This window comes from Miniopterus schreibersii (genome assembly GCF_964146895.1).
Source record: "Miniopterus schreibersii genome assembly, chromosome: 9".
NCBI lineage: Eukaryota > Metazoa > Chordata > Mammalia > Chiroptera > Miniopteridae > Miniopterus > Miniopterus schreibersii.
In genome coordinates, this window is record NC_138118.1 from 3,131,222 (window position 1) to 3,158,328 (window position 27,107).

The 27,107-nt window shown below is 49.3% G+C and overlaps 2 protein-coding genes across 2 annotated transcripts; one reads left to right on the plus strand and one right to left on the minus strand.

Moving 5' to 3' along the window:
• Positions 1–9,807: 9,807 nt before the first annotated feature.
• TMEM176A (transmembrane protein 176A) lies at positions 9,808–15,721 on the minus strand. Its single transcript, XM_081148119.1, has 8 exons — positions 15,513–15,721; positions 14,773–14,962; positions 13,717–13,902; positions 13,140–13,259; positions 11,817–11,873; positions 11,485–11,694; positions 10,486–10,596; positions 9,808–10,120 (listed from the first exon to the last, which is right to left on the minus strand). The coding sequence occupies exons 3-8, from the start codon at positions 13,897–13,899 to the stop codon at positions 10,079–10,081; spliced, it is 723 nt and encodes a 240-aa protein (XP_081004245.1). The 5' UTR covers positions 13,900–13,902; positions 14,773–14,962; positions 15,513–15,721; the 3' UTR covers positions 9,808–10,078.
• Positions 15,268–26,147, plus strand: TMEM176B (transmembrane protein 176B). Its single transcript, XM_081148120.1, has 7 exons — positions 15,268–15,381; positions 21,064–21,272; positions 23,402–23,512; positions 23,866–23,922; positions 24,154–24,375; positions 25,304–25,423; positions 25,813–26,147. The coding sequence occupies exons 2-7, from the start codon at positions 21,069–21,071 to the stop codon at positions 25,903–25,905; spliced, it is 807 nt and encodes a 268-aa protein (XP_081004246.1). The 5' UTR covers positions 15,268–15,381; positions 21,064–21,068; the 3' UTR covers positions 25,906–26,147.
• The last annotated feature ends 960 nt before the right edge of the window (positions 26,148–27,107 follow it).

The window sequence follows — 27,107 nt, forward strand, 5'->3', positions numbered from 1 at the left end:
TGCAAATATTTCCTCCTATTCTGTAAGTTGCCTTTCTATTTTGTTGTTTCTTTTACTGTGAAGCCTAGTCATTTGCTGTGGTCTTTTTAATGAGGTCATTGTTAAGATGGCCACATAGCTGGGGGGTTGGGTCATCAAATGGGGGAAGAGTCTTTCTACAGTAACACAGGCCCCTTCGGGCAAGGACAGCTGAGTTCTTAACTTCAGAACAAAGGGCCTTGCATTTTTGTTTTATTCTGGGCTCTGGAATTTATGTAGCTGGGCCTGGCTTTAGAAGGTCAAGGTTTAGATCTGACTTTGGAGGGCTCAGGAGGGGTAGGGCAGGGTAACAGGGTGGAGGGAGGTCAGTCAGGCCAGGCCAAAACCAGGAGTGAAAGTAGATGAACTGGGTTGATAACATGAAGGGGCGAGGCTGAATTGCAAGGGGACGTAGGCCAGGGATCAGAAGAGAGGCTGCAGGCAGGTTGGAGGCAGCAGCAGAAACATAACAGGTAATTGAGGCCAAAGTCTCAGGTGCCTGATCCCGGGCACAGCTCGGCCACCGCCTCTTTCTTGTCTCTGGTTTGCTCTCTTAGGCCCGCTCCCTGTATCCAAGGACAGCTGCACCAGGGCTGGTGTCTCTGAGAGCAAATGCCCACTTGCTGTCACAGTGCCAGTTCTGGGGACATTTGCATTATTGGGCAAATGTCATTATCGTCATCATTTTTGATTTTTGGTAAAGGCTGTGGGATTTTATAAATAGCAAGAAAAAGAAAACATATCCTCATGCATTATCCACATCAGCAGAGGGATGGATGAGGCCGGGGCAAGTAGATCAGATAAGAGGCAGATGGAGAATCGAGACCTTAGGCCCGGGTGGGGCTGGGCTGAGAGAACATTAGGAGATAGGCTTTGGGAGCCCTGGTTCTGTGGGGCCAGTGCCTCCCTCCTCATGCCAATGCCCATCCTAGTCTCCGTTTCATTGGCTCCCTACAGGATTTGGTACAATTTCATATTTCAAGTTTTCACCCGAGTGAGCTGTGTCGTGTGTTCTTGTCAAAGGGAGGTGAGTCTGCAGGCAGGGAACCTAAAGGAGTCACCTCCTTTAGGGGATGATTTAGGGGATAAACGCAGGCCACCGATCAGCTCTTCTCTACACGCTGACCACTCACACCAGCCCAGGCACCACCTCGCCAGGACCCTGTGCACGTGGCCTTGCTTAATCCTAAAGATGACCCTGCAATTGGCACGTCCCCGCAGCTGCACGGTGCCTCAGTGGCAGAACCAGGATTTGCGCCTGAGTCTCTCTGGCTCCCAGACCTGCAGCCATCCCTGAAAGTCACTCCTTCCCTGTGACAAGGTGGTGTCAAGACCTATAAGGGCGGAGTGGACAGCTTCCTCTACAGGAGGCGTGTCTGGAGCCCTGTCATCGCAGTAGGCAGCTCTTCAGTCTGCTCCTGGAAGCGAGCTTTGTGTCTGTGCAGGATGGGTGTATGCAAAAAAGGCCCACTACGCAGATGGAAGCGTTCCCGCACCTTTGCTTATATGTATCTAGAAAAAAAAAATCTTCAAATATTTGTCAACGTAAGAGAAGTTCAAACCTATAGAGAAATTTTGTGAGTTTATTTGAGCCAAACTGTTGACAATTGCCAGGAAGAAGAATCTCAAGGGATGGAGATAATGCTCCAGTGAAAGGCAGATTTGCACTGTATTTTATACATTACAGTCAAAAGAGAAAAAGCTTGTGGGTTACATGAACTCCATTGGTGCTAGATTAGGGAGGCAGGAGAAAGCAAAGTGGGAAACCTCTGGGAATCGATGAAAAGTAAAATGAAAGACAGTACAGGTGTCTATCTACAGAATAGTTAACAGTCAACAATTAACTTGATAACAATAACAATGAAAGGATTTACGGTCTCCACCCCGGTGCACTGGTTGTGCCTGGAGGGGTCTGGAGAAAGGGGAGTTAAGGGTAGATACAAAAGACAATAGACAGGCTCAGTTAGGGTCAAATTGACCTTTGTCAGGGAAGATTCTAGCCTAGGGCATGACTACCTGCCATAAACTGCTTTTAGTTTAAAAAGCTTTCATCCTATGTGGTTACTTAAGGTTTCTGAGTTTGCAGGGCTGCCACACCGGCCTCCCCTGAGCTCGTCAGGTTAGCATGCGGCCCCTTTTCGCCCACACATGAATGAGACCCATCTCCTGCAAACTCAAGACTCAACTTTCAGTGCCTCCCGGTTACTTTTGTCTTGGGTCTGGCCACGTGCTCTGGTAGGAAGGCGGCTCATAAATCAAGTTTCTAGGACAGAACCTAATTGGTTTCCACATGTTCTATTCTGAGCACCCAGATCCAAGCCCTGTGCCTTCAGGCAGAAAACATCATGCCCAGAATCCCGGGCCAGACTAATATGAAGGATGCGGCGTCCCGGAGGAATTCTGTGCCACCTCCCCAGGTAAGGGAGTGACAGGAAAGCCTAAATCTATTCGGAACAGGCCAAGGGAACTGGCATGGCCCCGGGAGTTAGGTGGACCTGGGTAATGTTTCAAGGGACCTGTAGCCTGGGACATCCTCAGGTAAGAAGTGGGGATATGCAGACACACCTGAGCCAGCCCTGACTTCAGGGTTTACCGTCTAGCTGGGGGGGGGGGGAGGGGGAGGGGGAAAGGGGCTGCAAAGAACACACAGTGTATGCGGTGGGATGGGGCCTTCCCGAGCGAGGAGAGCCCCCTCTTTGTGAAAGGGTTGTGCACACACGTGGGGCAGGTGTCTCAGCCAGGTGGGGTGGGCGTGGCTGCACCCCGGGGGGCTGCCCAGGAGCTCCTGAGAGGCGGGGGAGGGGCTCGCGGGCAGCCCTTGGAGGAGGGGATCCAGACACTGGGTGGGGACGGCCCGGGCGTGGGGACCGCTCCTGGCTGGGACCCTTTAGAGGCCACATCTCCCCAAGTCTACGGTCTCCGACGGTCCCCCTGTCCGAGATCGGGGCGTGTCCTCCGAGTCCGCTGAAGCACAGCTCCCTTCTCATTGGCTGTTAGAGAGAGAGCGGCAGTCAGGTTGTCCATTGGCTACGAGGCTGTGGCTGCCCTCGCTCTAAGCCCCGCCTCCCTTCCTTTTGGTTGCGAACAGCGCCACCTCGTGTCCGGGGAGCGCGCCTCAGGGAGTATGGAAGCCCCCTTGATGTCCAGGTTTCCACTTCCCCCAGCAAATGTCTAATGCGTGTCCACTGCGGGCGGGCGCTATGCCCGGGGCTGACTTTTCCTGCATAGCAGGGACAGACCTATATCCCTCAAGCCCTTGGGAATATAGCACCACCCTTCTAGACTCCTCTCCTCTGGTGCTGGGCCCTTTATGAACTGAGCACTGGAATGGGAGTGCATACCCTGGGGGCGTTTCTAGCTATTGCATTTCTTTATTTCATTCAGTCCTTTGGTCTAGCCTCGGCTGCTTTTACTGCATTTCCCATGATTTCTGGCTTCAAATGTTTCTGGAACTAGGGGCATCCCCGATGTGGGTTTTATTTTATTTTTGAAAGCGCTGCTGGGCATGCGAATGCCACTTTCTATGGTTGTGCTCCCCAGTTTCCCTGGAATGAGTTTCCAGCTCGCTGAGGCTTCCTAACAGCGACAGCACCTGGTTGGGGTGTGTTTGCATCCACATCTGATAGAGGAACGGGACACCCTGCACCCTATTTGTAGTCCAAAATAGGGACTTTTCAATTTAGAGGAGGGGGGTCATTTAGTTTTACCTCTCAGATTTGGGTTATATTTCTAATTTTCGAGTCAGATTATAATCTGTAAACTTCTGCCCAGGTCACTACCCCACTTCGGTGAAATTTGCATTCCTGTTGTTCCTAAGATTTGTCCAAAGATCTTTGAACTTGGCAGAAATTTGAGTTCTTTGTTTTTTTATTGTAAAATATAACATTTGTACAAATGAACATTAAAAATACAAGTCTGGTTGTATGATTAATTATAAAGCAAACATATATCTCTAAATCAAGAAATAGCTCAGAGTGCTCTGCCCAGTGTAGCTCACTGGTTAGAGCGTCGGCACAAACACCAAAGGGTCTCGAGTTCAATTCCTGGTGAAGGGTACACAACCTGGGTTGCAGGTTTGATACAGGGCCCCGGTCAGGCGCATGTGGGGAGCAACCAATCGATGTGTCTCTCTCACATCGGTTTCTCTCTCTCTTCTTCCTCCCTCCCCTCTACTCTCTCTAAAAACCAATGGAAAAAATATCTTCGGTGAGAATTAACAACAGCAAAAAGAAATAGCTCATAGTCCCAGAAGCACCTCCAATTACCTAATAATGGCCCCCTTTCTTCCTCACTCCTCGAGGGACCCATATAATGGCTCATGTGAGAATCACTTCTTTGCATTTCTTTAGACTAGTGTTCTGCCACCCACGTATGCGTAAAGAATAAAGATGGATTTTGCCTATTTTGAATTTTATATAAATAGAATCTTGCTGAAGGTATGTTTTTGTGTCTTGCATATTTTGTTCAATTTAGCTGTGAGTTGTTTTTTGTGGTGTAGTTTTCTACTCTGGGAATTTGCAACAATTTGTGTCTGTTCTGCAGAGGATGGCTGTTAGGCTTGTTTCCGGGTATTAGGCTTGTTTGGGGGTATTATAGACAATGTTTCTACCACCCTTTTTGTGCACGTGAGCTGGTGACAGTGTGGACCTGAGTGCATACCTTAGAATGCAATGGAGCGGCCATAGCCACAGATCTGTCTGACTAGTTCATGCATGCGTTTCAAAGTGCTTCTTGCATGTGTGTGGAAGGTCTTCCCAAGGAATCAGTGGACCCATGTCTCACCGGCCAAGGTTGGCGCCCGGCTGAGCTAACATCTCTGTGGATGCTCAGGCCAGGTGGGCTGGGACAGGGGCTGACTCCAGCTCAGAACTGGGATATCTGGTTCCCGAAGCAAATGAAACGGAGCAGGGAGAAAACTGGCTGGAGACAGTGGAGCAGTGGGAAACCCCCCATCTGCCCTCTAATTCTGGGGTTTTGGGGGATGGAATAGCATGATTCTGACCAATTGGCTCAAGCAGAGTGGGTGATGTGGGGGTAGCCACAGTGCCTGACACGTAGGCGGTATTAGTAGATATTTATTTAATAACACATTAATGATTTTCAAAGAATTGTGTGAAAAAATTAATTTTGACTTTTCCAGTTTCTCCTGAAGAAAACTTTGTGGCCAGTAGGTGGCGGTGTCGCTCACATCTACATGGCTTATAAGGGGAAATTCAGACGTGGCACCAGGCATTGGAATTTAAACTCAGTCTTGTTTCAATTCCGTCTTTGCACTCGTTAATCATTAAGCTAAAAAAAACACATATTATCCCCTTGGCAGGGTGGCTCAGTTGGTTGGAGCGTTGTCCCATACACCAAAAAGTTGTGAGCTTGATTCTCTGTTAGGGCACATGCCTAGGTTGCAGGTTTGATCCCATCCGCGCACTCACAGGATGCATCTTTCTTGCACTGATGTTTCTCTCCCCCCATCCTCTCAAAACATATCCTTGAGTGACGATTAAAAAAAACCCCCAAACATATTGTCATAAGAACTATTTGCAGGCTAACACTGAAATAAAGGTCCCGGTGAATAACTTTCTCCCTCAAACTAAAGACGGCATGAATTTTTCTCCTACAGTATTTCTAAATCTGTCCTTTTATGGCCTGACTGGATGTAAATTCTTTCCATTCTTCATTTAGATAAATGAATGTCAACTCAGTTTGCCCTTCTGCTTGGAAGTGGCCTCTCACTGAGAGGATCTGGCAGCCTCCTTTGTTGATTGCTTCTGGCGGATCTGAGTCTCTTAGAGATGCCATTCCCTCTGCCTGACCCTTCACAAGCCTCTCCCCCAGCCCCTCCCAGCGCTGTCTCCCTCAGTGACCCTCCTGCCCTCCCAGCAGCCTCAGAGTCCTCGATCTTTGGTTTCCTCTTCTGTGGGAAACCAGATGTCACACCACACACCACCCCTGCTTTTTAATTTTTTTAATTTATTTTTTTATTCAAAACCTATCTGATTCTTTGCAAAGACAGCTAAAGCCACAGGCCTGAGGTTCCTGTTTGCTATGGGAAAAATGAATATACAAATCTAGAGACAACTTTGAGATGTTGACACAGATAGACAAATAATTCCAAATTCATCTCTTTATCATTATCTTGGTATCATGATAAATTATCGTTATAGTAAAACTGACCTTTCCCCCTCCTGTGTACAGTTCTGTGAGCTTTAATACATGTATGGATTTGTGTAACCAACACCATACCATGGTCAGGATAAAGAACAGTATCATCACCCTCAAAAAAGCTCCCTGTGCTAGTACTCCTTTTATATTTTTAAATTTTATTTTATTATTTTATTTTAATTTTTTAATCTTCATTTGGGGATATTTTTTCCATTGATTTTCAGAGAGAGTGGAAGGGGGGAGAGAGAGAAAGAGAAACATCGATGTGAGAGAGACACATTGATTGGTTGCCTCCTGAACACGCCCTGACCAAGGCAGGGATCAAACCTGCAGCCCAGGTATGTGCCCTTGACCAGGAATCAAACCCACAACCCTTCCATGCTTGGGCTGACGCTCTAACCAATGAGCCCCACTGGCCAGGGCTAGTACTACTTTTGTAGCCACAGTGAAAGGTTGCTGTAGACCATGGTGCCTCTACTTAATAACTAAAACAAAAACACCATTCTGCCACTTCCTCTGGCGGTAACGCTTTCCAATTTGGATCACTCTTCTCTATGGGTCATTTGTATTTAGCTGTTTTCAAGGTTTTTTTCTTTAGTCTTCAGCAGTTTGATTATGATACGTCTGGGCTTATACTTTGTTGTGTTAGTCTCCTTTGGGTTCACCGAGCTACTTGAGTTTGTAGGTTTATGTCTTTGCGAAGTTTTCAACCGTATTTCTTCATACACGAACAAGAGTAATTGTTCCGGATAGCTTTCCCGTGCCTCTCCAGATGTTCTTTCCACCTTTCTCCGGCCTTCTCTGTGCCTCAAAGGGGAGTCTTACATGGATCACATCATTGGGCTCTCTTGTCCTATGATTTCCTGTTCGGTTTGGCCAATAGGGAACCCTAGCAAGACCTCAGAGGAGAGTAGTTTGGGCATTTATTCACCAGGGCCCCTCACTGCCAGGTCATGTCAGGCTGGCTGTGTTTCTCCAGGAAGCTGACAGCTCAAGTCAAGCACCACCTCCATCAGTTTTCTCTGTCTTAGGCTGGAACAGAGCAATTGCTCCCTTTCCTCATCTTTTGGCCCTAGGGGTCATGACACCCTCTCTGACCGACCTTGGTCACCAACCCTGGTGTGGTATTGTCACTTCCAGTTTTCCCTACACTTTGCTGGCATCTTTGTAAATAGTCCCTTTATCAAACACTTCTCGAATGACCCACTTTGAGCTCTTTGAGTGTGCCATCTATTTTCTGCCTGGATCTCGGCAGGTTTTGGGGGGATTATAGTTAGCCTTACTCTGACTGTCACCCCCAAGCAGCTGTCTCCTACTGACCCTTTTTCAGGTTGGGCACCCCAAAGGAAAAGGTCTGTTTGATGCATTTGATGATCGTGGATTAGTTTTACATTAAGTGATATGATTAATGATTTTTTGCACTAGACATTGTTTTTATAACTTTGAAGTTAACAATAGCGAGTCCTAATGTGTATTTATTATTGTGATTATATCATCCATACAGAAGAGGGTATAAAATATATATGTGCAGTTTTAATAATAATAACAACATGTCCACCATCTAAGTTAAGAAGATGAGATCAGAGGCGGTCAGGGTGGTATGGCGATAGACCATCTAGGTTAAGAAGAAAAGTTGACCCCAATTCTAGACCTCTATGCAGTTCTCTATACATGCATCTTCTCTCCCCCCTTTTCACCCCTGCCAGGAGGACATTGCTGTCCTCACTGTCATCTTACTCATCTCCCCACTTTTCTTTTTAGTTTTGAGAGATGTAGATGTAAGTAATACAGTTTTTGATTTTGAAGAACTGAGGGGCTAGGTGTGTCAGGAATGGTGAGACTGGTGTTTGTAAATGAAGATAACTCCTTTCCTGTGAGTTATAAGAACCCTTTCTGGGGAAGAGAAGTCAGTGGAGAGTCCCTAGCAAGTCTAGGGAAACAACGGCTGCCCGTATTTGAGGCAATAGCAAGGCTATGTTGTAGACCAGAAGGAATATGGTCAGTGGGTCCCCTGACTCACTCGACTAGAATAGACCAAAGCAGAACACTTCTGTGGAAGTGGTGGGAATGTCCTCAGCACAGCCAAGCGGAGTTATGATCCAGAGGCACAGGGTCCAGACAATTCAAGTAAAATAAGAACCTGGCCGTCTCTCTGGCCGTCTCTTTGGCTGTACTGGTTGATCGAAAATATATATGCACCCCTATGTTCATTGTGACATTATTTACAATAGCCAAGATTTGGAAGCAACCCGAGTGCCCATCAACAAATGAGTGGATAAAGAAGAGGTGCTACATAAAAACAGTGGAATATTACTTGGCCATAAAAAGAATGAAATCTTACCATTTGCACAATGTGGACAGATCTAGAGGGTATTACACTAAGTGAAATAGGTCAGACAGAGAAAGACAAATACCATATAATTTCACTTATATGTGAAATCTAAAGAACAAAATAAGCGAACAAAACAGAAACAGACTCATGGATACAGAGAACAAACGGAGGGTTGCTGTTCTTGGTATTTTGATTCTGTATCAATCTGAGAATTGGCTAATCAAGTACTAAGACAACTCTGTTGAGATTTTGATTGGAATCACATTGGATTTAAGCATCATTTTTGTTTCATTTTGTTTGGTTAATCCTTACCTGAGGATTTTTCCATTGCTCTTCAGGGAGGGTAGGAGGGAGGGAGGGAGGGGGAGAGAGAGAGAAACATCCATGTGAGAGAGAGACACATTGACTGGCTGCCTCCCGCACGTGCCCAGACTGGGGATGGGGAGGGAACCCCCAACTGAGGTACGTGCCCTTGACCAGGAATCGAACCAGCGACTCTTTGGTACACAGACCAATGCTCTAACCACAGAGCATACTCGCCAAGGCTGGATTTAGGCATCATTTTGGAGCGTGATGCTATCTTTACAAAACCAAGTCCTCCCTTCTCTGGACAAGTGTATATATTTCCATTTATTTAGGTATTCATAAACATTTTTCAATAATGTCTTATGGTTTTATTCATGTCTTGATTGTCTAGATTTATTCCTAGTTAATTCTATTCTTATAGTTTTGTTGCTATCGTAAATGGTTAAAAAATTTTTTCTTTTTAAAAAAATCAGCAAGGAATGACTTTTCCTTATATAAAGATATTCAAAGGTAAACCAAAGGGTGGGCACCTTCTGTTGTGTAGTTGAAGGCCAGGCTCCTTGGGTCTTCCTCTTGCACCATCTCCAGCCCGTGGCTCTAACTTACCCTCCTGGCCACAAGCCGGCTCCTCCCGCTGGAGGGATGCGGTCTGGTCCCAGGAGGGAACAAATGAATTGGGAGAAGGAAGGAGAGAATGACTGCAAGACTGACCAGTTGATCTCTGGGAATACCCTTTGCCTTAAAGTTTGATTTTAATAGAGCAGTACCAATTTAATTGCGATATGTATTTTCCATCCTCTTAGTCTCAGTCTTCCTGTATCCTTGTTTTAGAGGTGTTTCTTGTCAACAGTACATGGATGAATTTTATTAAAAATACAGTGGGCCAGCAACTCTAGACGCCGAGAGGAGGTTCAGAGCGGGTTTGCCTTTGGCTCTTTCTCTACTGCTTCTGTAGCCAAAGGGCAAATCCTTGGAATAACTAAGCAAGAAGCTGGGAGCAACAACATAGGAGTTTATTATCGTCACTGCTCAAGAGGGGACATGAAGCGGGGCAGGGTGGTGAAGGTGTGCAGTTACATGGGCAAGAGGTGCTGTGATGGTTGGTGGATCGGGGCCATGGTCTTGGCCGGGGCTGTGGGGGAGGACAGCGGAGGCCACTGGAGGGTCTCATGTCCCTTGGCTGGCTCTTCTTCCAGGAGTCAGATGCAGAGACAACCGGTGCAGAAGGGGAGCTCCAGGCGTGAGTACTCAGGAGAGGCAGGGCTAGATTGGACTCACTCCCAGCAGTGGCTTTTGGTCTTTTTCCTGAGGGAGGAGGGGGAGGAGGTGAGCCAGCCCAGCGAGGGAGGGGAAGCACAGATTCTCTCCTCTAAGGCAGCTTAGGTCTGGAGCCAACCAGGTCCAGCATCCTCCTCACGGTATGTAATGCAAAGAGCTCCAAGGCCCCACCGTGGATACAGACTTCCCTGATTCCTGGGGTCTTTCTTTGGCCTGGGAACAGGGAGCTCTCTGGGCTGACTGACCACTGGGGTAGAAAGACAGGCGCAATGTCCCTTGGAACTCACTGTCATGGGGCCTCTTCTCCTGCCCAGCCATCCACTCTCCATCCCTATCTCCTAGCCCCATAGCCTGCTGCCCCAGACACTTAGACACATATGTTGGGGACTCACCTCCTTGGGTTGGCGTCTTCTCCAGCAGTACAGAAACAGGGGGGCCAGAGATGTTAGAAGCAGCAGAACCCAGATACTCAACAGCATGGCCTGAAGGCCCAGGGACAGGGCCTGGGGACAGAGGAGCAAAGCTGCAGGCGCCAGAGTGACCATTGCTGTGTGTGCCCCGTCCCAGCCTCCCTGTCATCCTCAAGTCTGTAGCTGCTGGAGGGGGCTGAGGAAGGAGCGCTGTGTGCAAGACGGGCACCCAGGCCTGGCTGGCATGTTTCAGCAGTTGAGCAGCAACCTATTGTCCAGGAGATTGGGGTTCGATTCCCGGTCAGAGCACATGCCAGGGTTGTGGGCTCGATCCCCAGTAGGGGGCGTGCAGGAGGCAGCTGATCAGTGAGTCTCTCATCATTGATGTTTCTATCTCTCTCTCCCTCTCCTTTCCTCTCTCTGAAATCAATAAAGACATATTTTTAAAAAAGAAAAAAAGAAGTGCACCCAGAGGCCCCTCTCCTTGGGCTACAGCATCCTCAGGCCTGGGCTATGATTTGGTTTTCCAGCCGCCCCTAACTTTTGCCTTTGCGCCAGCACTGCACACACTGGCAATGCTGATTCACTTATTGTTATTTCAGTGTTTGTGTTTCCTACCAGGCTGTGACACCCACAAGCACAGGAACTGTTTCTGTTTGTTCAATGCCACCATCTGTGGTGACAGCAGTCAGGCTTGGTGCAGAACAGGTGACACTGTTGTTGTTTTTTAATTAATCCTTACCTAAGGATATTTCCCCCCCCCATTGGTTTTTAGAGAGAGTAGAATGGAGGGATGGAGGGGGGGAGAGAGAGAGACTCCCATGCGAGAGAGACACATTGACTGGTTGCCTTCTGCATGCACCCTGCAGGCCGTCACTCTAACCACTGAGCAACACCGGCCAGGGCTAGGTGACACTGTTCTGGATGGACAGTCTTTGTGTTGCGCACTGTCTGCGCTGATCCCCTCCCTTGCCCACTTACTGTGGCCATGTGCAGGTAGGACAGGCACCGGTGCAGCCTGCTGGCTTCCTCGGGAGTGCTGGTGGGCCGGGGGGGCCTCCAGGAGGGGGTGCTATCACAGAGTTCACCCATGAACTCATAGAATACTCCCTGGAAATAATATGCCCCAGTGGAGACGGCGGCAATGGCTGTGGCGAAAGCTGCCAGGGCTAGCAGGGTCCTCAGCAGGGCCTGGGGTGGAGACAGAGAGACCTTGTGATTCAGTCTCCCTTGGAGACCAGCCCAGGGGAAGGGTGTGCAATGGGGAGGGAGGCTTGGGGTGGCCTCCAGTGTCTGCAGTTCCCCGAACTCACCCAGCAGGTGCCACCCCTTTTCTCATAAATGAAGACAACGACTCCAGCCAGCACAGCCTGGGGAGAGACAGGAGAGGCGGCAGGTTGGCACAGGACACGTAAGCCCTTCCAGCAGCCTGCTTTTCTTCCCCTCTGTACCTCTCACAGGTAGAGCCGGCCCTGCCCCAGAATAGGTGGACTGGGAGTTTTGAGCTAAGCTTGTTGTGAGTGGGAAGTCAGCGGCGAAGGTGTGGAGGCCTTGACCAGACTCCTCCGGCCAAAGGACCCTCTGTTTTAGTGACATCAAAAAGCATTCATGGTTGCCCGGCCAGGCGTGACTCAGCGGCTGAGCGTCGACCTAAGATCCAGGCGATCGGGGTTCGATTCCTGGTCAGGGCACGTGCCCGGGTTGCAGGCTCAATCCCCAGTTGGGGGCGTGCAGGAGGCAGCCGATCAATGACTCTCGCATCATTGATGTTTCCATCTCTCTCTCTCTCTCTCCTTTCCCCTCTCTGAAATCAATAAAGATATTTAAAAAAGAAAAAAAAAAAAGAAAAGCACTCGTGGTCAAGCCAGGTGTGAGCCCTCTCTCCCTTCTCCAAAGCCTTCCTCTTTAAGCCACACCAGGTGCTTCCTGAGAGCTCAGGTAGAAGACCTGGGCTGTTGGAGAAGTGCTCAGTTCAAGATGAGTCCGGGCTGCCTCAGGGAGGTGCCTGTGCCCGCATAGCTCTGCTCCAGGGCTCACAGGACAGGAAGTCTGGTCCATCCCAGTGGGCAGATGACGACTTTGGCCGCGCTTTCAATAGCGATGTTTCGCTTTATTCTGTGAGTGTGTGTGAGTTTGCCAAAGGCCCTCAATCCTGCCATGACCTGCCCACCCAGCTGCTACTACAGATCGCATCCCCACGGCCTGCTGACATGAACAGTTGACCTTCAGTGACACCCAAGGACCTGCAGAGGGCAGTGCGAAAGGACCAGGAGGTGCCCCTTCCGTGGGGAGTCTACACTCTCCAGGGCGCTCTATCTGCCCCATCTCTATGCAAGCCAAGGGTCTGGAGATGAGCCGGGGCCTAGATCCTTAGTTGATATTTGCTGTTGAAAGTGAGGAGAGGTGGCTGGCTTGGTGGGAGATGCCTGGGCAAGAAGCCAGAAGAGCTGATTTATATCACTACTCCCCTCAGCTCTTTTCTCATCTGTGAAAACAGGGAACTGCCTGGGGGACTTGGGGTCTTTTCCGTGGGTAACATTCCACAGTACCACATTGACGGGGATAGTGTTGATAGTGACGGGCAGTCCCTTCTGACACGTCCACTAGCCCGCCCACCATCCTCTGGCCCCACTCACCACAACTCCTGTCCAGATGCCAGCGGCACACACCCTCGTGAGAAACCAGTTATTGTAGAATGTGATGCAGCCCAATCCTCCTAGTAACCCGCTCAGCAGCCCCAGCACGATCTGCACCACCTGAAAGACTAAGAGCCTGAGAACCTGGCCCCCAAGTCCCAGGGGAGCGTTAGGGCCCTGCTGCTCCAGGCATTGATTGTGAGAACCCCATAAAGAAGAAGGGGAGAGGGAGAAAAAGAGAGGTAGGGGGAGGGAGAAGGGAGGAGAGGGGAAGGGAGGCAGCCACGCTGCGTCTGGCCCAGGGGAGAGCCTGGACTCAGGGTTCCACCGGCTGGGACTTTCGTGGTCACTTCTGTAGCCCACAGTATATCCTACCTACAGCTTTCACTGAGACGGGCAGTGAGTGAGGAAGGAAGCCAGAAACGGGGCCCAGGGGAACCGGGTTTCCAGGCATTAGATAAAATGGACTCAGTGTCCTATGCAGATTGAGGCTGGCCCAAAGTGAGTTTGGCAAGAGAAGGTGGCTTCCCTTTTCTGCTGTAGGGACCCCATGTGCCCCACCAGCAACTCTGCTCACCCAGGAGGCCACCAGCACCCGTCTGCTGCCCGGGGTGTGGGGGGCGGCATCGGGGGCAGAAGAGCGCAGCAGGAAGCTCAGGTTCAGCACAGGCTCCTGGTGGACGTGCACCTCAATGTGGGTGGGCTTGGGGGCCCCAGGGGCCACCTCACCTCCGTCTGCCATCCCCATGCCCATGGACATTGCCTGGAGGAAAAATCGGCAAGTTTTTATTAAAAATTTGTTAAGTTTTTATTGATTTCAGAGAGTTCAGGAAAGGAGAGGGAGAGAGAGAGACAGAAACATCAATGATGAGAGAGTCAACTGGGGAGCCCGAAACCCCTGCATGTGCCCTGAGAGGGAATCAAACCGAACCAGTGACCTCCTGGTTCATAGGTTGATGCTCAACCGCTGAGCGGGCAAAGTCGGCAGGTTTTCACAGATTCCACTGGAGTTGGGGACTGGCGGGGACCCCTGGTGACAGAACAGCATCCCTGGCTCCCTATCCAGGGGTGAGGAGGGTTGGTCAGGGCAGCCTGACTTTGCTGAGCCCCTGGAACCGCCCCTTTCACCTCGGACCTGCTCTGTCCCCCTATTTTTCTTCCCAGCCTCAGGGGCTGGACCAAGTAGTGCCTGCACCCCCACCTCTCCACCTTCTGCTCCCTTGGGGCCATCGCAGCCCATGCCCGGCTCTTCTCCAGGGCTGCCCGACAGATCCCCCGTCCCTGCTGCCTGCTGAGCTTCTACCACTGCAGCTGCGCCCCGGCCACTGCTGAGCCCCTCAGCGCCTCACTCTCCACCTGTGGCCGCTCAGCCCCCGTGAAGAACTGCATCGTGGGTGAAGGTGGGCTGACTTGGCATCAAACAGGGGTGCACCTGGCCCCACTCTTGCCGCCTTCTTGGAGTCACCTGCTCTATGTAGTGGTTGGTCCCTCTCTTCCTCCCTCCCAGCAAGTTCGGAGGGGCGAGGCTGCAGAGGCCTGTTGGGGGTGGGTGAGGAGAGATGGAGGTCCCCCTGGGGAGGGGTCCTGTGAGCAGGGAGAAGGGGGAAAGGGCCGGGGCTGGGGACTGCCTCACCTGCACTCCCCAGGGGTCGGAGGCTAGTGGAGCAGGGAGGCCTGGAGGAGCTGAGTGCTGAGACCAGGCAGGCGGAGGAAGCAGGGCTGGTTGGGCTTTAGCCACCAGCTTCCCGGAGACCAGCTGGGACAGAGGGGCCCCTCTGGGGTCTTCCAGCGGCTGGCGGATCACCAGGAGCCAGATGGGTGACCTAGGGGACCGCGGCACTGAGTAGCCCTGGGAAACTCCATGGGCTGTCCTTTCCCCAGCCCCTGGGCAGGGGCCTGCTGAACAAGACTTTGCCTGTATGTGAGTGTGTTCGTCCCAGTGCCAGTGTGTGTGTTGTCTGCATAGGTGTGAGTGTGTGTCTCTGTGTGTGTCCGTGTGGGTGCTCTACCTTCTCCAGCTAGCCCGATTATTGCTCAAGACAGAACCCCCCGAGAAGGGCCCCTCTGATGAGTCACATATTCATTAGCTGTTTTCTGGGAAGTTGTGATGCTGAAGGTCAGAGCTTACCCTCTCTCCCCCTTCCTTCAGCTCTTCTCCCTCCCGCTCAAAAGCAGGTCCTCAGCTCCGTGTCTGCAGCAACCAGCCCTGCTCTGTGGGGTGCCGACTCCCAGGGGACAACAGGTGAGCAGGGCCCTCACAACCCAGGTGGCCCCTCACTGCAGGATCTCCGTCTCTCTCTAAGTCCCCCAGGCGAGTCCCTAAAGCCCCCATCCTGTCTCACAGAATGCCATTCTCCCCCCATTCCTTGTTACCTTTGACTGGAGAGGCAGGGGGGCCTGTGCCAAGGCAGCCTGGCCTTCCCTCTCCCTCGCGAATGCCTCAAGCCTTTATTCTGGGTGCGGTAGCTGAGGCTCAGGCAGTTTGGTGGTGAGAGATCCCTCCAGAGTAAAGCCCAGAGTGAAGCCCAGGTTGTGGTGGGGATCTTGGTCTTCTGTCCCCAACTCCAGGGGATCCTGGTCCTCTGTCCCCAACTCCAGGGCATCCTGGTCCTCTCCCCCCAGCTCCAGAAGGGAAGAGCCACAGCCTGGAGTCAGGGTGGTGTGGATGGGGAATCTTCATGGGGCTGGTCTGATTCTAAGGAAGAGCAGGGGGATAGAGTGGGGTGGGGTACCCAGAGGGCTCAGAGGGAGCCCCAGGCATATTCAGGGCTGTGACATGATGCTAATGCCTGGGCTCCTGGGGACAATGTTGGAATCAGGGCTGGACTTCTTTGCATGTGTCTTTGATAAAGTTGGAACCACCTTGTACGTCTGCAGAATTGTCAACCACCTGTGCCTTATACTTTAAAGGAGGCCAGGTGGGTGAGAAGGGGCCTGCTCTCAAAGGCACATAGAATATAAATGGGAAGACTCTAGGATCACTGTCACTGCTGCTGTTGTTAGAACTGTTACGCATAACATTATGATCAAAACAGTGATACTTAAGTAGGATGTGCTCTAGAATCACCCACAGAGGATTTCTTTTGGAACTAGGCAAGTTGATTCTAACGTGCATATGGAGAAGTAATCTAGGAAAAATGGCTGTGGAGAAAAAAGTAACATGGTGTGTGTGTGGGAGGGGTGTCATGAAATAGCTCATCTAAATACTAAGCTCTATCGTATAAATTAAAATTTTGGTCATAGTGTATGACTCATCAGACACACCAATGGGTAAAATATCAAGATTAGAATACACCTGAATTCCTAAGGCAATTTCATTTTTGCTTAGGGAGCATTTTATTTTATTTTTTAATATAACTTTTTTGTTTTTCAACTACAATTGACATATAATATTATATTAGTTTCAGGTTTTACAACATAATGATTAGGCATTTATATAACTTATGAAGTGATCACCCCAATAGGTCTAGTTTACATCTGACACCATACGTAGTTACTACAATATTATTGACTCTATTCATTATGATGTACTTTACATCCCTGTGACTGTTGTTATAGCTGGCAGTTTGCATATCTTAATCCCTTCCAGTTTTTCACTCATTTCCCCTATACCTTTCCCATCTGGCAATCATAAAACTGTTCTCAGTATTTATGAGTTTGTTTCTGTTTTGTTTATTTATTTTGTTCTTTAGATGACACATATACATGACATAATATGGCATTTGTCTTTCTCTGACTTACTTCATAGTAGCCTCTGGTTCATCCATGTTGTAGATGGCAAAATTTCCTTCTTATGGCTGAGTAATATTTCATTGTATTATCTCTTCTTTATCCATTTGTCTATCCATGGACACTTATGTTCCTTCCATATCTTGACTATTATAAATAATACCACAATGAACAAAGGAATGCATATGTCTTTTCAAATTAGTGTTTTGGGTTTCTTTGGGTAAATATCCAGAAGTGGAATTGTTGGGTCTCTTTGTCTATTGTTATAGCCTTTGTTTTAAAGTCTATTTTGTTTAATATAAATATTGCTACTCCAGCTTTTTAAAATTTCCATTTACATGAAATATCTTTTTTCACCTCTTTACTTTTAGTTTGCGTGTGTCTTTCGATCTGAAGTGGGTCTCTTGTAGGCAGCATAGGTATGGATATTGTTTTCTTATCCATTCAGCTACCCTATGTCTTTTTATCCATTTTTAATCCATTTACATTTAAAGTAATTACTGATAGGTATGTAGTTATTGCCATTTTATTATTCATATTTTTAATCTTTTTCTTCTTCTTCTTGAAGAAGTTCCTTTAAGATTTCTTGTAATACTGGTTTGGTGGTGATTAACTCCTTAAGCTTTTTCTTGTCTGGGAAGATCTTTATCTCTCAATTCTAAATGATAGCTTTACTGGATTATAGAGTAATCTTGGTTATAGTTCCTTGCTTTTTATCACTGAATATTTTGTAACAATCCCTTCTTGCCTGCAAAGTTTCTGTTGAGAAATCAACTAACAGTCTTATGGGAGCTCCCTTATAGGTAACTAACTGCTTTTCTCTTGCTGCTTTTAAGATTCACTCTTTGTCTTCATTCAACTTCGGCATTTTAATGATGTGTGTTGGTATGGGCCTCTTTGGGTTCATCTTGTCTGGACTCTCTGCACTTCCTGGACTTGTATGTCTATTTCCTTCATTAAGTTAGGGAATTTTTCTGTCATTATTTATTCAAATATATTCTCACTCCCTTGCTCTCTCTTTTCTCCTTCTGATACCCCTGTGATGTGAATGTTGTTACGCTTGATGTCCATAGGTCCCTTAAACTATCCTCATCTTAAAAAATTATTTTTCCTTTTTGCTGTTCTGTTCTGATTGGGTGTTTTCTGCTACCTTGTCTTCCAAATCACTGATTTGGTCCTCTGCTTCATCTAATATACTGTTGATTCCCTATTTCTAATGTATTCTTCATTACAGTTATTGTATTTTTCACTTCTGATTGATTCTTTTTTTAAAATGTTTTATCTTCCCTTTTTTAATATTTCATATCTCTTTGTTAAAGTTCTTACTAAGTTCATTGAACATCCTTATAAACAGTATTTTGAACTCTGTATCTGGTAGCTTGCTTGTCTTCATTTTGTTTAGTTATTTTTCTGAAGTTTTGTTTTATTCTTTCATTTTGGAACATGTTTCTTTGTCTCCTCATTTTGGCTGCCTCCCTGTGTTTGTTTCTATGTATTAGGTAGAGCTGTTATGTCTCCCAGTGTTGGTAGAGTGGCTTTATGTAGTAGGTGTCTTGTGAGGCCCTGTGGGGTAGTCTCTCTGGTTGCTTGGGCTGGGTGCTCCAGGAGTACCCCTTGTGTGGGTTGTGTGTGCCCTCCTTTTGTAGTTGAACCTTGATTGCTGTTGGGATGTGAATGGGAGGGATTGACCCTCAGGCTGATTGACTATGAAGGCTGGCCATGACTATAGCTGTTGTGCAGGGGCTGACCTCATGGAGCAGGATTTGCTTTAGTGAGGCTCCAGTGCCTGACAAATCCACCCTTTTGGTGTGTCATTTATGGAAGAGGTTGTATAGTGCTCTGGTGTGTTCTGAAGCTGGCCACCAGGTTTGTTGGTTCTGGGGCCTCTTGGGAGGGCCTCTGGTGCAGGCAAGCTCATTGGCTGCGTTTGCTCTGCCCAGGGCCACACCAACACACATCATCATTAAAATGCCAAAGGTTGAAGACAAAGAGAGATTCTTAGTAGCAGCAAGAGAAAAGCAGTCAGTTACCTATAAGTGATCTTCAGATGGTTGCCGATTTTTCTGGGATTGGAGGTGCCTGGGAGAGGCAAGACATGAACCTAAGCTGGCTACCACTAGTGCTGGGCTTGGGGTTGCTTATTAAGGATACAGGGTATACCTAGGCCATTCAAGTTGGGTGGGGCAGGATCTCAGGGAATCATCAGGGTGAGGTGAACAGTGTGAGCCAGATTGATGGAGACTCAGATATGGTGCCCACCTGCTGGCTCTGTGGGTGGGTAGGTGGAGGGTCTCAAAAAAGGAACAATGGCCTCTGCCAGCACTTCTGTCTGGGAGAAAGCTGCCCCTTTAGCCCTTGCCCTGAAGACAGATAATTCAGTTCCTCCCTGTATGTCCCTCACTTTTTGAGCTGCTGCTCTGGTGCTAGGGCTCAGAGAGAGTAAGTCTGAGTAAGTCCGTGTGTGGGTCCTTTAAGAGGAACTGCCTGGGACTCCAGCAGCCTCTGTCTCCCTCAGCCTCAATCCTGGATGGTTTTTATGGCCAGAAGTTATGGGGACTTCTCTTCCTGGCATCTGACCTTGGGCTGGGAGGCCTGATGTCAGGGATTTCCACAGCTAAGATATCTCTCTCAATTTTAAACAGCCACATGTGGGTTTAGGACCAGCTTGTTCTGCATCTCGGCCTCTCCTACCAGTCTCAATGTGGCTTCTTCTGTATATTCTTAGTTATAGGACTTACATTCAGCTAGACTTCAGGTGGTTCTGAATGATGGTTGTTCTGTAGTTTAGTTGTAATTTTGATGTGGTCGTGGAAGGAGGCAAGTGCAGTATTTACCTATGCCACCATCTTAACTGGAAGTCCCCCCAAGCATCCAAAAGGACTTCTTGATGCTAATTAGAAGCTATGTGAATTGGTGGGCAATTGATCCAGACTGGACCTAGAGAAAATGGAAATAAACATGCTGCACTAATCCACTCTAGGGACACTCCCCAGAGAAACTTGAGTCCAGGTTCAAAAAGGGACAGGCATATAAAGATGTTTATAATGCCAACAATCAAGGCAGGAATGGAGGTAGGGTTCACACTGGATCCAGACAGTCCAACGAAAAACTGGGGAGCTGAAGGAGGATGAGACATGTCTTTACTTCAACCTGTGGTGGGACTGAACGTACACGAGAAACAAACTGCACTTTTCTCAGTGGCAGCCAGCTGGGCGTACATGGGGGACAAAACCGCACTCCAGGGGACAAACCGCAGCCTGGAAAGTCCGGAGCCAGTGTTATAGGAGCCAGTGTTATAGTGGCTCTCAGCCAAGAATGGGTTAGACATTAGTCAGCTAACATGGCATCTGTTATGACTATGCTATATCATGTTTACATAACTGGGGCCTTGGCTGGGAGGAAATGGAGAGAAAGCCTAAGTGTTTTCACTGTCCCTGCAATGTTCATTACAACGGCAGGTCAGAGGCAACTGGGTGCCCATCACTGTGTCAACAAAAGGCCACAGCAACCAATCCAGTGCCAACAGGTGTCCTCAGTCAGGGAAACACAGCCTCTGGTAGAAACCAAAAGTGTGTTCTCAGGGGAGCATTGTAAAGCATTGGGGGAAAGATGATATATTCCACAGGCAGAACACACCCTTCAGAAGTTAACCATGTGAAAAAAAACAACAAAAAACCCCAACCCCTGTCTTCCAATTGACAAGGAATATTCCTGATGGATCAATATTTAAATGTGAAAACTGAAAGCCTAAAACCACTTAGAAAACATACACAGAAGCATTCTACTATCATAAGGAAATCATAAGGAAGAGAAAATGCATTTACAGGGTTAATTGAAAAAAATCCATGTATAAGTGGACCCATGCAGTTCAAACCCAGGCTGTTCAAGGCTCAGGTGTACATGCTAAGTCACTGAAATAAATAATACAGATTCCTTTCTTTGTCCAACCCAAGACCTAGACACAATGTGTTAGACCATTTTGGGGATATGCCCAGGAACATACATGGTGAAGAACTCTAGAGGTGATTTGGGTTTGCAGCCCAGATCAAGGTCATTGTGACATTGACCCTGGCACTGGGAAGGCCCTTGGAATCTTGACAAAGAGCCTGTTTTCTCTCCTTTCCCTCATGCAACGTATCCCTAGTTATCTCACCCAGTTCCCAGACCTCGTTTCTGTACGTCTTCTCCCCAACAGGTAGGATGACCCACTACACGGTGACCGTGAATGGGGCGGACATGGCCTCTGCGCTGTCCCAGCCCACCCACATCAACATCCACATCCACCAGGAATCGGTTTTGACACAACTGCTGAAAGCTGGGGGCTCCCTGAAGGAGCTCTTCGCTGGCCCTCGGGGCACTGGCCCTCCCACAGCCAGGATAAGCCAGGGGCTGCTGGCAGGAGGGGTAAGAGGGGGCTGGAGAGGCGGGTGGGCCAGGTGATGAGGACAGCAAAGCTCCTCCTTCAGTAGGGGGCCAGAAAGGAAAGTGGGTCGAGTCCCCATGAGGACTCACTCTTTGTGTCCCATCTTGTTTGGGAAAAGAAGGTTTGGAAGTTTCTGCACGGACATTTGGGTGGAAAGCAGCGGGGCAGTCCCAGCCAGAGGTGGGGATGGGCAGAAGATCCCTGGAAGCTGTCCATTCCTTTTAATTGAACCCCTGTGGGCAGAGTGCCTACAGGTAAGGCCACATGATAGGCGCTTTGGGGAAACTCCAGGGAGAACCCCTAGGTTTTTGCCGGAGCCAGCCGGCAGGCGAACGAGGACCTGATTGAGGGGGTGAGGATTAGAAAAGAAAGAAAAAGACAAAAGGATGGGATCGGGAGGGCCACAACCAAGGCTGAGCTAAGTTAAGCTGAGTCAGGCTGAGGCCCCGAGTTTATTGATTATAAGCCTTTTATAGTGCAACCAAACAATACCCCAAGCAGTGAAACAATGCCCCAAAGCAGTGACCTTTACATATTCAAATTCCCGCATATCCGCACCTGATTATCGAGACTGGATGTCTCCAGGTGCAACCATAAATCTCTTTATGCAAGGCTTCCATTTCCCGAAAGCAATGGTAAATCTTTAAACTACGCTACAGGGGGTAGAGGTGCTAGCTCAACCGACCCACCCTGCGGGTCAACGTGCCAGAGATTTCTCTCTAAGGCGACGCTAGGGTCGGCGAGCCCCTGGAGAGACTCCAGGGCAACACCCTACCAGGGAGACTATTCATGAGGGGCAGCCAGCCGGCTCCCCACAGGTTTTATAACCCACAAGTGCACAGCACCCACCAGAAGCGATCAGGCAACTACAGAAGTGCCTAGAATTAAAGGTAGATCAGGTGATGTCCTTGGGAGGCTTCAGGCTGCCTCAAGCCAGGAGCTGTCTAAGGAGGAGGTATGGAGGGTCTGCACCTGTGTGGTCATGGCAGAAATGACAAGGAAAGAGAGGAGTCCAGATCCTTTGTGAATTCCCCCACGACTTGGGAGTGAATGGGTTTGGGAGGAGAGGAGTCTAAGAACATGCTGAGGCTTGCAGTGTGGGTAACCAGGGTGTCGGAGCCCTGGAAGTCAGGAGAGGCAGGTGTCGGGAGTGCGGGTAGGGTGTGGGGTTTGGATGGGAGGATTCTGAGATGCCGGAAGAGCGTGCAGGTGGTGATGTCCAAGATGCGGCGATAGTTGGGTTCTCCAGGAAGCAGACATGAATTGGAGTGAGGTGTGCAAAAAGTTTTTTGGCATCTAACCACCTATGAAAGGAAAAGAGAGGGACAAGGATTGAGCAGGGGTAGACATTAGGATATGATGTAGGTCTAACAGGACTCTGCCAGCCTGGTGGGGAGCTGGGCATTAAAGACTGCCCACTGCAGTTCCCTGGTAGGTGGAAATGGCTCCTTACCACCTCCTTGCTTAGCCGTTGGCTGTGTTTGTGCCTTTGGAGGAAGATGAGGGGACCTGAAGGAGCTGACCCCTGTAGACTGTGAACCAACCACACTCCCTTCTTTTCCCCCTCATTGATTTTTTAGAGATAGTGGGAGGGAGGGGGGAGAGGGGAGAGAGAGAAAGAGAGAAACATCAATGTGACAGAGACACACATCGATTGGTTGCCTCCTACACGCACCCCGACCGGGCCTGGGGATCCGACCTGCAACCTAGGTACGGTAGGTGCCCTTGACTGGGAATCAAACTTGTGGTGTGCAGGTGGACATTCTTACCGCTGATCCATGCCAGCCATCCCTCTCTTGAAGGAGATCTTTGCCACCCATCCTGGACAGGGTGATGGGATTCCCAAAGGAGAAGCATCCAGTGGGATGACAGAGTGTGGTGTTTAGGAAAGAGTAATGAAGGACAAAAGCCTGGCATGTCAGAGGGATCAGGGAGAACCAGGACATGCCTCTTCATGTATGTTGAGGGAACAGAATCTTCCAGACTCACAACTGCAGAGAGGTCAAGGCAGAGGAAAAGGAGAGGAAAGGCACCTGGATAGGAGCTAAGTGGCTGCTCCCGGGTGTGTAGGCTTGTGGGAAGGGGTCTGATCTTTCACCCTATCTTGCAGGTGACCCAGATATTACTGGGGGCTGTGAGCTGTGCCTTTGGAGTGCTTCTGTACTTCGGGCCCTGGACCGAGCTGCGTGGCTCAGGCTGTGCCTTCTGGGCAGGATCTGTGGTGAGTAAGGAAGAAGCTGTGAGCTCAGTGGGAGGCAAGTGATTATGGGCCAGGAGAGAATTCCTTTGGGTCTGGGCCAAAGTTTTGGGGAAGAGACCAATGACCTGGAGTCCAAATGCCCTTTGCCAAGAGGAAGCTGCCTTAGGGGGTGAACAAAACCCTCCCACTCTTCCTTTTCCTCTTTAAGGCAAGGGTGGGGCAGTTGTATGGAATCCTGTCCATAGGCTAGGCTTCTTGACCTGTCCTTTGGATCATGTTTCAAACTGGCAGTTGTGGGAACTGTTGGGAGAGGGTGATGTCGGAGATCATTCCAGAAGAGTAACTGGAAGGACTTGTGTGGTGTCTTCTCCCAGGCTATTGCAGCAGGAGTTGGAACCCTTGTCCATGAGAAGCACCGGAGCTTGCTTTCAGTGAGTTGGGCACCCGTTTTCCCCACCTTTTCCTCTGCCCCCTCCCAGGTCTCAAGTTTTCTGCCCCATTTTCTGTCTTCTCCCCTTTGGGTCCCAATATCCTGAGATCTTTCTTGGAGGGCAGGAAGGGTTTCCTGGGCCAGGAAGCTGGGGAAGAGGAGACAGGTTTGAGGCCGGGACCCCATGGCTCTGCCAACAACAGAGTCTGCATCTAGAACTTCTCTCTTTTAGGGCTGGGCGTCAGGTTTGCTTACCTTGGCTGGCATTGCCACGGGCGTGGCTGCTGTTGTCTTCTCTGTGAACAGCATCATCTGGGAGAGCGATGACCTCTTCAGTTCCGTGTGTGACCTCCCAGTCCCTGCCACCACAATCATGGATTACCAATGGATGCAGAGAGACACTGACTCAGTGTGGCAGAAGGCTAGGTGTAAAATCTCCATGCACTTACTGAGGGTGAGAATGGGGAGTCCCATTTTTCAGGGACCCATCACAAATATTTGTTTAGAAGGAACAGGGCACTAGAGGGCACAGATGTAGGCTCTTTGGGATTGGACCTCATCCTACGTCTTTGGCTCAAGTTTTAACTTAAGCTGAAGACAATTCTCAGACCCTCGTGGTATGAAGATTTCCTGAATCAAAGGAGATGAGGGGCAAAGCAGAGACACTTAAGAGTGGATGTCATAGACCACTCATCTGTCTTTTCTGGTGGCTGGGTGTTCCAGTTTATCTTTTGCTGCATAACACACCTCTCTCAAATGTAGTGGCTTAAACCTATAGCTTATCATTACCTCTCACAGTCTGTTGGTGGAGTGGGCTCAGATGGCAGGTCCTCACTTGGGTTTTCTCATGAAGCCGCAGTTGTGTCAGTTGGGGCATGAAGTCATCCAATGGCTGGTCTGGGCTGGACATCCAAGTTGGTGCACTCCCATGGCTGGCAATTGATGGCTCTTGGCTGCGTGGTCAGCTGGGCCTGGCAGGCAGAGAGCCTACAATGGCTTTTCCACATGGGTTGGGCTTCTCATAGCCTGGCAACTAGGTTCTGACTCAGAGTACCCCACTGTGAGCACTCCAAGGGGTAGGAGTGGAAGCTTCCAGGAGTGGAAGCTGTTAAGGGCTATCCTTGGCATAGTGTCATTTCCATGGTATTTTATTGGGCAGAGCGATTGCAGATCCTTCCAGATTCTAAGGGGTGGAGAAACAGACCCCACCTCTTCATAGCGGGTGGTAAGGTCACACACAGATGGGGTGGGATCTGCTTTGGTGGGAAGTAGTTAGTTGGGTAGAGTCTGATTCCTTTGTGGGGGGAGGAAGATGTGGTAGTCAGAGTAGAATCAGAGGAGTGGACGCCTGGCACTTATCTTATTTCTTCCTTGATCTCCAGAAATTGTTCCTAGGAATCCGTATTCTGCTCCTGGCTGTCTGTGCCCTTCAGGTCATTGTATCCTTGGCTTCCCTCAGCCTGGGTCTTCAAAGCTTGTGTGGCCAGAGCTCCCAGCCCACGGTGAGCTGTCAGGGAGGCACTGGGACAGAGTGGGTCTGGTTGGTGAGGCCCTGGGAATAGGGGGGCTCATGGGGCGGGGAACACTGCTTCTCAGAAGTTGTGCTCCACCTTCCTCAGCTTCTTCCCAGGGCTGGGTTCTGTCCTTGGCTGTCTGGGGAATTGGACCCATCATTGTCACCTGGGTTAACTCTGGTCCCCCACCTCTCCGCACCCTCCTTTGCTGTCACTTCTCCCCTCCCTTCCTTTGTGTCTTAGATCTTTGTCCAGCACCCCTTCCTCTGCCACCTTTTCCTTCTTCCCTTTCCTTTTCTTGATTCCAAGTTCTGTGGGGCTGCCTCTGCCCCACCCTTTTCTCCCCCAGGGCTAATTCCCCACCCCGTCTGTTTTAGGGTGAGGAAGAGTCTGAGAAGAAGCTGCTGGGGGAGAATTCAGTGCCTCCCTCCCCATCCAAGGAGAAGACCACACCTGCCATGGTCCTGTGAATGGCCAGAGACCCCGCCTGGATCCCCTCCGCCCCCCAGCCCCCGCCTGCATGTCCCTCCAGAGTAGCCCAGGGCCTGTGGTGACCACAATGCTCTCTTCCAGGGCCCCTCATCGCCCTGTCCCTCACACTTGCCTCTCCTTTGGCCACTGTCCAGCCCCTCCTCCTCTCCCCGCCATCCTCACTGTGTGTCCTCAATTCAGTGAATGCTGATTAAACAGAAACAATCACAACAAATATTTTAAAAGAAAAAAGACACCGGTCTCTCTTTGTTTAAACCCGCAGTGTGCCCGGAGAGGCCTTTTTCTGTGTGGATATTTGGGGAGTGACATGAGGGCTGATCTAGGACATGCAAACAAGGTCCCAATAAGACGAAAATGAATTACGTTCTGCTCTGTATCCCACCTGGCAAAGCTGCTTTCTGTGACATTCAAGGCAAGGTGAAAATAACTCTCATGTACTCAGAGTGCTTTTACCACTGAGATTGTCTTTGAGCGTCTATGACCTTGACCTGTGGGAGTTACAGAACTATGTGAAGCATGAAACAAGATTTCCCCCAACTCCCTTCCTCCCGCCTTCCTTCTTCCCTCCCTCTCTCTTTCTTCCCTCTTTTCTTTTTCTTCCTTCATTTCTCTCTCCTCTTTCCCTCCTTCCCTCCTTTCCTTCTTCCCTCCTTCTCTCTCTCTCCTCTCTCTCCCTCCCTCCCTGGCAGTAATCAGTGTTGGTTCTCTTTGCACATACACACCTATTACCATCCTTCACTTTCATTGCAAATGATACGATCAGTCTGCTTTTTACTTTTTTCATTCTCTTTACACATAGATGTACATATAAATATAGAGTGTAAGCATTTCTGAAGGGTAGGAGAGCAGGTATGGTGTGTAGAATTAAGATGTGACAGTGATTCTGGTCCCTCCTCCACCCCCACCCCTCTGAGTCCAACATAGCAAGAAGCCTTGCATCTCCAGTGTGATTTTGGAATCTCTGGGCAGCAGGTTTCATTACTTAGCCAACCCACAGGGGAAGAACTGGTCTTAAAGCAGCCTTGCCCAGAGACCCACCTTCACCTGAGTATAATACAGGCTGTGCAGACAGGGGCTGGACGTGGTCTCACTGGGGGCTGGGTTTGCTAGTGGAGGGCCCAGGGCTCCCCACTGGCCTAGTCCTTAGAGATTTGTGCATGAGCTTGTGTAACAAGAGGTC

Bases quoted from the DNA above. Each gene is read 5' to 3' on its own strand.
- TMEM176B (XM_081148120.1), top strand. From the start codon at position 21,069: ATGACCCACTACACGGTGACCGTGAATGGGGCGGACATGGCCTCTGCG. The intron at 21,273-23,401 runs GTAAGAGGGGGC...CCTATCTTGCAG, and splicing joins AGGGGCTGCTGGCAGGAGGG to GTGACCCAGATATTACTGGG. The intron at 24,376-25,303 runs GTGAGAATGGGG...CTTGATCTCCAG, and splicing joins TCTCCATGCACTTACTGAGG to AAATTGTTCCTAGGAATCCG.
- TMEM176A (XM_081148119.1), bottom strand. From the start codon at position 13,899: ATGTCCATGGGCATGGGGATGGCAGACGGAGGTGAGGTGGCCCCTGGG. The intron at 11,874-13,139 runs GTGAGTGGGGCC...GTCTCTCCCCAG, and splicing joins GCATCTGGACAGGAGTTGTG to GCTGTGCTGGCTGGAGTCGT. The intron at 11,695-11,816 runs GTGAGTTCGGGG...TCTCCACCCCAG, and splicing joins AAAGGGGTGGCACCTGCTGG to GCCCTGCTGAGGACCCTGCT.